This window comes from Camelus dromedarius, chromosome 3 (genome assembly GCF_036321535.1).
Source record: "Camelus dromedarius isolate mCamDro1 chromosome 3, mCamDro1.pat, whole genome shotgun sequence".
Lineage (NCBI taxonomy): Eukaryota > Metazoa > Chordata > Mammalia > Artiodactyla > Camelidae > Camelus > Camelus dromedarius.
In genome coordinates this window covers 115252038-115263732 of record NC_087438.1, presented here as the reverse complement: position 1 = coordinate 115263732, position 11695 = coordinate 115252038, and the positions used below count along the sequence as shown (strand labels likewise).

The 11695-nt window shown below is 47.6% G+C and overlaps 1 protein-coding gene across 1 annotated transcript; it reads left to right on the top strand.

Moving 5' to 3' along the window:
* Nucleotides 1–220: 220 nt before the first annotated feature.
* On the top strand, nt 221–7115 carry LYPD8 (LY6/PLAUR domain containing 8). Its single transcript, XM_064478987.1, has 4 exons — nt 221–275; nt 659–778; nt 2484–2642; nt 6827–7115. The coding sequence occupies exons 1-4, from the start codon at nt 221–223 to the stop codon at nt 7078–7080; spliced, it is 588 nt and encodes a 195-aa protein (XP_064335057.1). The 3' UTR covers nt 7081–7115.
* The last annotated feature ends 4580 nt before the right edge of the window (nt 7116–11695 follow it).

The following is an 11695-nucleotide window of genomic DNA, read 5'->3' as shown; positions in this document are numbered from 1 at the left end:
TCTATGGGCAGGGTGGACCCTGCAACGTGGCTCTGTGCCCCCCGCTGAGGATGCTGACTCTTTCTGTGACAAGGATGAAGCTGTGCACGTGTGATTCCAACCCTAGGGAATGTCACTCCCCAGTAGCCTCGGAACCCCCAGACTTCCTTCTTTATGTCTCTTCAGGCTTAAGGCTCTGCGGCCACAGTCCTCGTCCTCGGAAGACGTCAGGTCTGGCACCATGAAGGGCTTCCTCGTTGCGGGTATCACCGCACTGCTCACGGTTGCAGCTGTAGGTGAGGGAAAACACGCGGCCCCCTCTTGGGATGAAGACCCCTTTTCTTTCCTCTTGGTGCTCTGGGACCCTCTCATGTGACTTCTCATGTCAAGGTGTGGTCAGCGCGGAACATTCTCACTCTGTGCGCGCTGCTCCCGGTCGCACCACTCTGTGCGGTGGGTCAAGGCTGGGTCTTCCCATTGGGGAATGACGGATGGGGGGAGAAACTTAATGGGGGTGGCTCCATCTCACAGCCTGAAGTTTGTGGGGGGGGGGAGCCCACAGGGGAGGGATACCATCTGAGTTGTTTTTTGACCCTGAAGTTACTGCAATGCTTTGTCCAAAGTATACTCTGTAAATGTCTCCTGAATGTTGACGATGCCGGACATCTTGTGTCCCCAGAATCCCTGAAATGTCTGCAGTGTAATTCACGGAGAAACTCCTGTGTCAATGTAAATGCCACTGAATGTCCTGCAAACGTCAGCGCCAGCTGTACCTCCTTCTTGAGCACCGCTTCTGTAGGTGAGCCGAGGGGCGACCATCATTCCCACTTCCAACACTTGTGGAGGGCAGGAACTGGGGAGTTGGGCCAGGAAAGGAAGGCTGAGGGCAAGGCTGAGCTGCTCAAGGAGGGAGGGGGGCCATGAAGTCACCTCCCAGGAGAAGCAACAAGCCGGGGTCAGACGGTAACACAGTGGCAGAGCCAAGTGAGCGGACAAGCCCTGTGGCTCCTTGGAGTTGCTGTCCCCGACTGGGACCTCATTCTAGACCACCCTTCCTTCCTCTCGCTGTTCCTTTCTACCCCAGATCCAATATACTCTCTCACTCAGACTTTCTTTCAGGGTGTTCCGCTGGCATGGTTGTTCCCTCTCTCTCAGCACACTTTGATTTATTTTTAACTTTTTATTATGGACATTTCACACATATACAAAAGCAGGAAGAAGCTATGATGAGCTGCCAAGTAACCATCATCCTGTGTCAACAACGAACATTTAGCTGGTTTTTTTCCCCGTAGTATATTAAAGCAAACCTAGATAACATGTTACTTCCCCTGTGAACAATTCACTACTCATCTCTGATAAGGACTTTTTCTTTCTTTCTTTTTTCTTTTTACGTAACTACCACACCACTATCACACCTAAGAAGATCAGCTGCAATCCTTTAATTTCTTCTAATACTCACGCCACCTTAAAAATGTTCCAAATGTTTCAGAGGGGAGGGTATAGCTCAAGTGATAGAGCGCATGCTTAGCATGAACAAGGTCCTGGGTTCAATCCCCAGTACCTCCTCTAAAAATAAATAAATTAACGAACCTAATTACCCCCCACCAAAACAAAAACATTAAAAAAAAAAAAAAGGAAAACAAACAAACAAAAATGTTCCAAATGTTTCAAAGATGTGTTATATATAGACGATGCGTTGGAATTTGGATCCAAACGAAGTCCTCACATTGCATTTTGTTGTTATGTCCACTGTGTCTAATTCGTTGAATGATAGCTAACATCACTTTTTTTTTCTTTTTTTTTTTTTGCTCAATCCCATTGATTTGTTGGCGAAATAAGGCCATTTGTCCTGTAACTGTCTCACAGTCCAGCTTTGCTTCCTTGTGGTGTCATTTCTCTTGTTCTTCTATTTCTGGTATTTCTTGTAAACAGCACCCACACTGTCCAGTAGAACATTCCTCAGGGATGGAAATGTCTGTATCAGTGAGGGCCTGTCCTGCAGCCACATGTAGCTATCAATCAATCGAAATATGGTTAGTGTGACTGAGGAGCTGAATTTTAAACAGCATCACAGGTAGCTAGTGGCTACCATACTGGCTAGCTCTGGTCTAGAAGCTTGACTAGCTTCAGGTTCAACCTTGTGCTGCACACTGGCCCATCCCATCTGCTTGTCTATATTTAGAGATTCTAAGACTGATCATGGGCTCTGGGGTATCAGTCTGAACCACCCATTTTTAGGCTCCCCACCAGCCTTCCACCTGGAATTTAATCTGCATCTCTGATAACACCCTGATAATACTATACTACCTCCTGGGGAAGGATTTTTTTTTTTTTTTTTTTTTTTTTTTTACAGAAAACCCTCTCCAGTGTCCCCCATCCCCCAAATCGCATTGGGCTGAGGGGGGTGTTTTCCGCCCTTGGCTGAAGCAGTCACTCTTCAGGGACTCTGCCCTCCCTGAACTCTCTGCACCCAGGCCTGACGATCTGTGTTTGTCTTTGTGCAGGAGGGAACTTCATGTTTTACCAGAATTCGGCCTGCTCTGCACGCAACTGCAGTGGGCTGGAGGCTTACACTTTCAGTGTCCACACGGCTAACGAAAACTTTGTATTTGCAAGCCAGTGCTGCCAAGGAGGCCCATGCGGTAACGTCACCGTCACCGGAGGTGGGTGCTGGCCGTGCACGCCCCTTCCTCTGTCCTCCCAGCTCCGTCCCTTCCTTCACCACCTGTGTTCTCACAGGATATCTTAAGTCAAGGTGCGTCAGTGCATATTTGAGTAGCGTTAACCGCTGACATACAAGAATTCCTTAAGACACAAGTGAGGAAATCCAGCATTACTACCATGCTTTCCCCTTTCTCAGTAAGGACAGAAATCACAGCGCAGCACGCCAAGGTGTGTGCAAAGGATTAGATGCTCATTCGTAATCTCAACCCTGGTGGTCTCAGGCCCTCTTCTAAGACTCTAAGTCTTAAAAATTTTTGAGGCTCCCGAATAACTTGTGTTTAGTGGATTGTATCTATCAATATTTACTCTATTAAAAATCAAGGCTAAGAAATTTAGAAATCTCTATTAGTTGACTAAAAATAATAAAACCCATTTACATGTTAACATTAATAACATTTTTTTTTACACAGAAATAACTATTTTCCAAAACAAAAAAATAATTTAATGAGGAGAGTGGCATCGCTATATGTTTCCTCAAAGCTCTTTAATTTCTGGTTTAATGGAGTAGAGCTGGGTTCTCAGATTTGCTTGTTCATTTAGTCCGTTGCAATCTCACATGTCACTTGGCCCCTGGAAAACTTCATTGTATTTCCATGAGAGAAAGAAAGTAAAAAGAGGCAGAGAATATCTTAGTATTGCCATGAAAATGATTTTGACCTAGTAGACTCCCTGCAAGGGTCTCAGGGTTCCCCACGGGTTCCTGGACCCCAGTTTGAGAACTGCTGGTCGAGACCGAAGCCTTCTTTGTGAAGAAGAGAAAATGTGGCCATCGTCACAGAGTTCATTATTAGCAGAGCTGGGTCTCCGTATAATTCCTGCCCACCTCCCTCTCCCCAGTCACAGTCTTAAATAATGGCCTGTGTCCTTCTGTTCAGAGCAAGATTGAATGACAGTCGTACACCTGTTGGCTAGTGTTCAGAATAGCTGACTAATTCTGACATTGGCTACAGGTTGTTTTTAGCTCAAAATCTCACCTTTCCTGTCCCATCCCACCACACTCACTGACCACAGTTCTTGAAGACTGACTGGTGTGTAAAGGTAGGTGTATGAGGTTGTGTCTTGTAAATATTTTGCTGGGATGTGGGGGTGAGGTGACTGGTGTTTTTAAGGCAGGATCTGAGATTCTTGAGCACGCGATTGCTCCGTTCCTCGGGTCTCTGACTAGTGTCTTTGCCTATTCCCTTCCATCCCTTCCACTCTGGGCGGTACCAGGATCTCTGTCATAACACACTTCTGAGTTAATGACTCTTCTTCCACCCAGCTCCTCCACTGGTAAACGTGTCCAGCAACATAGAGTGCCCTGCATGTTTTGAACTTAATAGAGCTTCCTGTGATGGGAAACCCCTGAGATGTAATAACGGAGAAATGTGTGTCGATCTAGTCGCTGCATGGAATGGTATGTTTCAGCGTTCCAATTCCTTTTCATGGGACTTGAGTCATAAATTCTGGGTTAACATAGAAGGACTGGGGAAGGTTAGTAGGATGACGGGATAAAGTCAGATTCCTTTGAGATAGTGAGGCTGTTCATGTAGCCTTGAGCTGATAGCTGTTTCTGTCTCTTCAGCCTAGAGCCATCCCTCCTGGGCTGTCCCTCTCTCGAACGCGGTTCACTGTGGCTTCTAAGCAAGCCAGTCTCGTTTTAGGCATCAGTTCCCTCCTGGCATTTACTTATTTACCAGGTTGAGCCATTTTGTAGATGTGGGTGCATCTAACTTAGTTCCTTTTATATGTACGCTTTCATTCTCGACCTGTCACTGAGAGGTGTTGGTTCATGACAGCTTGGGTCACCTGGAAGGAAGAGTCACACTGGGCTTTGATATCCAACCAGTTGATCTTTTCTATGAAAGTAATTTGATATTAACCAATACGAGACACAAAGCAACCATCGTACAATACAAAACTAATATGTGTAATTCTTTAAATATTCAGACAAGTGTTATTCATGCCTGAATACTTAAAGAATAATACATTTATTAATCAGAGTAAATTAATTACTGTGAAAGGGCAATCTCCAAACCCCATGGCTCAATACAGCAGACGTTTATTTGCTGTTCGTGCAACAGTTCATTGCAGAGTCCAGGACCTTCCTTCCATCCTGAGGCTTTGGCCCCTTCCCACCCACAGCTTGGCAGCTCTCTGCTGTATTCTTAGCATCTCGCTAGCAGATGGGGGAAGAAAGGGCATGGAGGAAGGCAGGAAGGCTTTTCCAGGCAGGGCTTACAAGTGAATGCATCGCTCCCACGTTCCACTGGCTGGGCCCCAGACTGTACAGGAACCGAAGGTGGACATGTAACCCAGCGGGAGCCCAGTGGGAAAGGAAGAGGCGTGAAGCTAAAACGAACGGCCAGCTAGTCTTTGCCACAAATGTGGCTCCGAAGGATAAGGGTTTAAGAGCACCAACACCCAGGTACAATTTGATTCCAACTTTAAAATGGCAATTACAGTATCGGAAACCAATGCTTAATTGTAGTTGGAGATTTCTTAGTGGGGCCCAACATCATACTTACCCTGAACTTCCCTTGACTTTTTTTTTTTTTTAAAAATAGACTTTATTTTTTAGAGCAGTTTTAGATTCACAGGAAAATGTAGAGAAAGGTAGAGAGATTTCCCCTTCACCCCTTGCCCCCACACATACACAGCCTCTCTCACTATCAACATGCCCCACCAAAAAGGTACATTTGTTATCATCCATGAGTCTATGTTGGCACGTTGTTATCATCCAGGGTCCATTAGGGCTCACTGTTTGTGATGTACATCCTATGGGTGTTGGCAAATATGTAATGATACGAATCTACTGTTAAAGAGAGTAGTTTTACTGCCCTAAAATCTTCTGTGCTCTGTCAGATCATCCCTAACCACTGGCAACCCCTGCTTTTTTTTTTTTTTTTTTTTTTTCCCAAAACCCTGTCCAGAGTTTTGCCTTTATCAGAATGTCACATAACTGGAGTCATATAGTATGTAGCCTCTTCAGATGGATTCATTTCTCTTAGGATATGCATTTAAGGGTCTTTTTACTCTGAAAATCTCTGGGCTGTCTATGCAGCTCTGGTGTTTCATTCTAAAGCTGTGTCTGAGGGCAACCACGGAATCAGAAGGACTTGTTCTTCCTGTTCACCACGTTTGCAGGTGTCTGCGAAGTCCCAGGCTTTGGCTTGGTCTGGAAGCTAGACAGATCAAAGCTACCGTAAATGTAGGATTTTGTTTTTGTTTTTGACTTAAAAAAAATACTGTAGACATGTGCCAAGCAACACACCTTCCTAACCCACTCTAATTCAACCTCCAGCCCTGATATTTACTCTAAAGCAACAGTGGATTGCTTTTGTTTTTACTGGGATTTGGAAGTTTCTCCTTCTCAGAGCAAGTATGGAGTCAGCCTTGAACTCAAATTACAGCCCCGCCTCTGGCACATAGCCGGTCAGCTCCTCAGGCCCCTTCCTCCCCTATGACCGGCCTGTCCTCCAGGGCTGTTTGATTTGTGGCCTTCAGTAGATACATGGTAGGGACTCAATAAAAGGTAGCTGCAATCACAATTCTATCTTCTTTGCAAATTCCCTTGGTCTTTTTGTAGGACCTGCAGCTTAAAATGGGGTTAAATGGAACATAACATGTTTTTAGAGTAAAAACACAGTGGTCTCTCTGTATCCCCTCTGGCTGTTATGCCCTCTTCTCAGGGAAAACTCAGGCAGGGTGAACTCAGATACAGGGAGGAGTAAGGATGGAAAACAGAGCCTAGAGGAAGGGAGCCCAGGAGTAGTCTAAATGGCTGACTCCCTCCTGGATTGAGAGCAGAAGACTATGGGTGGTCTGAGCCTGTCCCTAGATTTCACCACCTGCCAACTGCTCAGGAAAACACTGGAGATTTGAGTCCCAGGTCCAGCTCTGGCTCTCACCTGTGACCTCAGGCTCACATCCACCTCCGGAGCCCCAGTTTCCTGTGGGACTACGGAGGGGAGGGGATCTCCATGGCATTACCATTTGGTGTTCATAGTCCTGGGCCCCTTCTCCAAGCTTCTGTGTCAGAAGCAGACCCGTTTCAGTTCTTGCAGGTCACTGAGAAGACCGGGGAGTGGGGGGCGTGGACAAAGGGGCTGTGATGTCCTTACTGTCTCTTTTGCATTCACAGAGACGAGCAAATTAGTGCTGAAAGGCTGCTCCAACATCAACGACGCCACCTGTCACATCCTGTCTACTAAAAAGCCAAAGCTTGGAGAATTCACTTTACAGAAGTTAGTGTGTGCGGACAAATCCACCACTGCCTCAACGACCAAAAACCCAAAGACCATTGCCCCTCACCGTCCCACCAGTGGCACTGGCTCTAAAGTCTTCTTCACCCCTGTGGCCCTTGCCAGCCTTCTCCTGCTGGGGCTGCTGCTCTGAGATCGGTGCCTCTCCAACCCTCCCCTCCCCAGTTTGACTGCTCAGTGAACAGCAGTCACAGCCTTCCCGGTCATGCCCTGTGGTAGCCACATCATTCTTTATTATTAAAACATTGGTTCACTCGCTGCCCAAATCTGTCACGATACGTTCTGGGCTAGGCTTCCTTCAAGCTGCTATCCAGCACCACTTCCCAGTTCCTTGCCTTTGCAATCCTTGCAGCTTTGCGTGTGGGCTCCCAGGACCTCCTTGATCCCTGCCCAGTTTGCTTTTGAGAAGCATACTCTTCCTTCCACCTTGCTGGCATCTTTTACCTACCTCCTTGCACTTCTGGGGACCGACTTGCCACTGTCCCCATCCTCACACTCAGGAGGTGCCCCAGCTGCGCCTCGTGATGCTGTGTGTTGACCCTCAGCATCGCTGTTTGACTCTTTAGCAGTCGTACTGGCTCTGGTCCACTGTGGCCCACAGTGACGTTGCTAGGGCCCTGCCACCACGGGACCCAAAGGAGGGTGCAGAGGGCTTGCTGAAGGCTGGCAGACTCTTCTGCTTAACCTCTCAGGCAGGGACATAATGCGGTCAGCACCTCGATGACCAGGTGTCTCGTAGCCTTGTACGAAATGGAACACGGCTGGAGAGCCCCAGCCCCTCCTCTCAGAGAACTTACAATCCAATGCAGATTCCTCGACTCCAGACCAGCTAACCAGGGAACAAGGAAACCATTCAATTCCATATGGCCAGAAGCCCAGGTTTAGTAAATAAAGGGGGGCCTTGAGCTGGACTCGGAAGAATGGGGTTTTCTGTAATAAAAACTTTTAAAGGTATAAACCACTGTGAGTCTTTATTGCCTGGGCTCACTGACAATGATTAAGAACAGAACCGCCAGAAAGGCCATCTTGCAGAAACTCATCACCGCATTCGTTCTTATTTAAGGTTTTTCATTTTGAAATAATTCTAGACTTATCAAAAAGTTTCATAAGTAGTTCAGAGAGTGCCAGTACCCCCACACCCATCTTCCTCTTTTGTTCACATTTTACTTAACGACGCTGCAATTACTGAAGCCAGGAAATTAGTATTGAAACAATACTGTTGACTAATAGGTCTCATTCAGCTTTTGCCAGGTTTTCGCTGATGTCCTTTTTTTTCCTGGTCCAGGATCCAGTCCTCTGCATTTGGTTGTTATGTCTCCTCAATCTTCCACAATCTGTGACAGTTCTGGAGTCTTTATTTTATTGGGTAGTTGTTTTTGAGAAATTTGAGCTTATCTGAAGTTTTCTCACGATAAGATTTGAGGTTATGCATTTTCGGTAAGAATCCCACAGAAAGGAGGTGCCCTTCTCAGTGCATCTTATTGGGAGTTACGCGATGTTGGTACGTCTTATCAACTGGTGATGTTAACCTTGATCGCTTGGTTAAGGTGGATTCGGCCAGTTTTCTCCGCTAGAAAGTCACTGCTTTTTCCTTTGCAATTAGTAATAGGCTAAGTTCTGCTGCTGTAACAGATAGACCTTAGTTAAAAAAAAAAAAAATCTTAGGGGTTTAACACAAAGAAAGTTGATTTCTCAGTTACTTGAACCCAGGTAGATGTTTCTGACTGGGCAGCTGTCCTGGGCAGCTCCCCTCCGAGAGTGAGAAGGGGCCAGGCTCCTTCTATCCCATGGTTCTCCTATCCCCTGGGTTCTTGGGCTTTTAGTTAATTGTTCTGCAGCCAGCTGGCTGACAAAGAGAGAGAGCCCGGAGGCCACGCAGCACGCTCTAAGGGCCAAGCCTCAGTGACGTGGCCTAGGAGGAGGTGTTTATCCACATACACCTTGCAGGATCTGCCTCACAGGCAGTATTGCTCAGTGGTCAGGGGCATGGCCTCTAGATCCAGAATCATGGCTTTAAATTCTAGCCCTGGAACCTTGGACAATTGATGTCATCTCTCCATGCCTCGGTTTCCCTCCTGTACTACAGGGATAGTGATAATGCCTGCTGCATGGGGTTGTTAAGAGCTGCCAACATAGTTCTCCTTGGCAAAGAGTAAATACTAGCCATTAGCAGATGACTCCAGTTTGAAAGCACCCCCTCAACCCATGCTCTAGGGAGAGGGGGTGCCCACCAGAAAGAGGGATGTGGGAGGTATAGCCCTGGCCCACTTCCCTCAGACCATGCCAATCTCACTGAAATTATAGCTGTTTCTGTGTCCCAGGATCCTCTCTCCCTTTTCATCCCCTCCCCAGAATCTCCGTGGCTGCTGCCACCATGACCACACAGGCCACAGAGAAGCTTGTTAACATCTATCTTCACATGGCTGTTGACTCCGGGTAGCCAAGGGCACCACCAGATCTGACCTGCTCTTGGGACCTCCTGGAAGTCACCCTGCTCAGGGCTGATGTGGGGAAGAAGTGGTCCTTTGGGGGAACTGCAGACAGGAGTGAAAATCAGGGTGCTGATAATTGGGAAGGCGACTGAAGGGTGAGCAGGGCCAGATGCCAGGAGGTTCCACATGTTGGAAGGACTCGGGCCTTAGGCTGAGGGCTGAAGACAGAGGGCCACGGCAGAGATACGTGCACAAGAAGGAACAGGGTGGGATTTCCGTTCTGGGAGGCTTTCTCTCCCAGACTGAAGGGGGGAGGTAGAAAGACAGTGGAAAAACAGTACAAGGAGGGAGTTTAAATGGAGAAGTAGTGGGGATGGAGGCTCTCCATCATCCTGCTGTAACTGAGAGCAATTCACACCGTAGAAACAAACTTCTATTCGCACTGCGGGCTCCTGCCTCCTCACCCAGAGCAGGGCAGAGGGCAGTGCACCACTCCTGCTCAGTGTCTACGCTCCTTTCCTTGTCTGGCCACACTTCACTCTGGAGTCCTGCCCTCTGACCCGGATCTAGGGCCTCCTACCCCGATAAAGCTCTTGGCTGCCAATTCTTCCTTAGTCTCAGCCTGAGCTCCAGGATAAGGCCTATGTCTGAGGAGCTCCCAAAGAATTCTACACTCATGTTGTATAGCTGGACCAATGACAAATCACCGTCTTCCCACCGCACTCTACAGTTTGTAAAGCTGTTTTGCCCGGGTAATTTTATTTTCTTTAGAATCGGCTTTATTCAGGTATGATTTACATATAATAAAATATATGTGTGCCGACTAGTGAGTTTTGACAAAGGTGGCCATGTAACAATTCCTCCAGTCCAGTCAAAGCCCTCTTTGAGTCTACCTCACTCTGGCCCCAGGCTCCCACCCGCATCCCCACTGTCCCATCCTGGAAGTTACAGGCAGCTCTTCTGCCCACATTCCACTGAGCTGAGCTGTTTGTTACTTGGTACCACGTGGACACAAAGCTACGGGCAGTTGAGGCCCTGGGGGATATCAGCTCCTCCCAGCAACAACTCTGCCCCATGGAAGGGGGAGGTCAGGGGACTGTTTCCACTGGACTCCAAGCCCTGCCAGCCCGCTCCCTTCTCCCCTACTTCCTGGGCCAGGAAGACAGAAGGATATAACACCTGCCCATTGAAAAAAAAAAAAGCGCAACCTAAAAGTTGAGAATTATTTGGTAGACTTACTGAGGACTTAAACCTGGGATACAGCTGTGCTGATAGCTCTGAGGGACTGTTCCAAAGACGTAAAGGAGGACCCAGGATATATCAGAGTTCTTGCTGAAATAAAACTATGTAGTTGGACATCCAAAGATTGCTGCTAATCACAAAAAAACAGGCATCTCAAGTTAATGGTTCCAGTGCTTTTCCATGTATGGGAAGATGCAAGAGTCTGGGTTCACTGAAATCATTCCTTTGATCTGCACCTTAACTGTCCAGGGCAGTATTCCGTTTTCCTCTTGTCTAAACCACCAGCGGGGATGGGCAGAATGGCGGGGGTGGGCTGGTGGCATTATGGCCACAACATCCTTTGTTTACTCAGATGTCAGGTGACATTCTTTGTCCGCACACCTCTCGGTTGAATTATGATCTGAACTAAACCTTCAAATAATTCTTGATCTGAAATATGAACTAAAAAAGCTAAAGTCACTAATCACGTGAGTTTTTCCAATGTCTCTTTTTAACAGGGTGAGTGAATATGCCCTATGAGGCTGTGAGAGGGGTTTTTGGTCTCGAGATGCTCTGCAGGGGGCCTTAAGTGTCCCAGTGTGACTTTAGATCTGAGCATGGGAGTGGGGAGGGTTGAGAGAAGGGACAACCTGAGCAGGATGGGCAGTGGACTCAGGACATGGTTGTTCTTATGCTGGGGAGACCAGCTACTTGGGTCAAGTGATCCAGAAGTTCCAGTATTCCCAAACGTGCCCCCACCAGCCAAGTTACCAAGAGAAGTAAGTCTTCAAGTACAGCATCTCAGGAAGAGGGAAGAGTGACCATTGGCGCTCTGGTGCCAGGGTCTCACCGTGGGTCTTTCCCAGAAGATGAGGTGGGAGGCTTCCCTGAACATCAACCTTGAAGCGGGCAGAGGGTCCTTGGACTTCAGAGGTGGACACCACAAGTAGATTAACAGTGGTGGCAGGGCTTGGCCAACACAGAAACCAGGGTCGCCTGCTGCTCAAATATCTCCCTGGGGACCGTCATGAAGTCTCGAATTCCAGCCATTCTCTTGGTCCTAAGAGCTACCAATTTCCCATGAGCTAATTGTCA

Coding starts and splice junctions, on each gene's coding strand:
- LYPD8 (XM_064478987.1), top strand. CDS start 221: ATGAAGGGCTTCCTCGTTGCGGGTATCACCGCACTGCTCACGGTTGCA. Junction 779..2,483: donor CTTGAGCACCGCTTCTGTAG/GTGAGCCGAGGG, acceptor GTCTTTGTGCAG/GAGGGAACTTCATGTTTTAC. Junction 2,643..6,826: donor TAACGTCACCGTCACCGGAG/GTGGGTGCTGGC, acceptor TTGCATTCACAG/AGACGAGCAAATTAGTGCTG.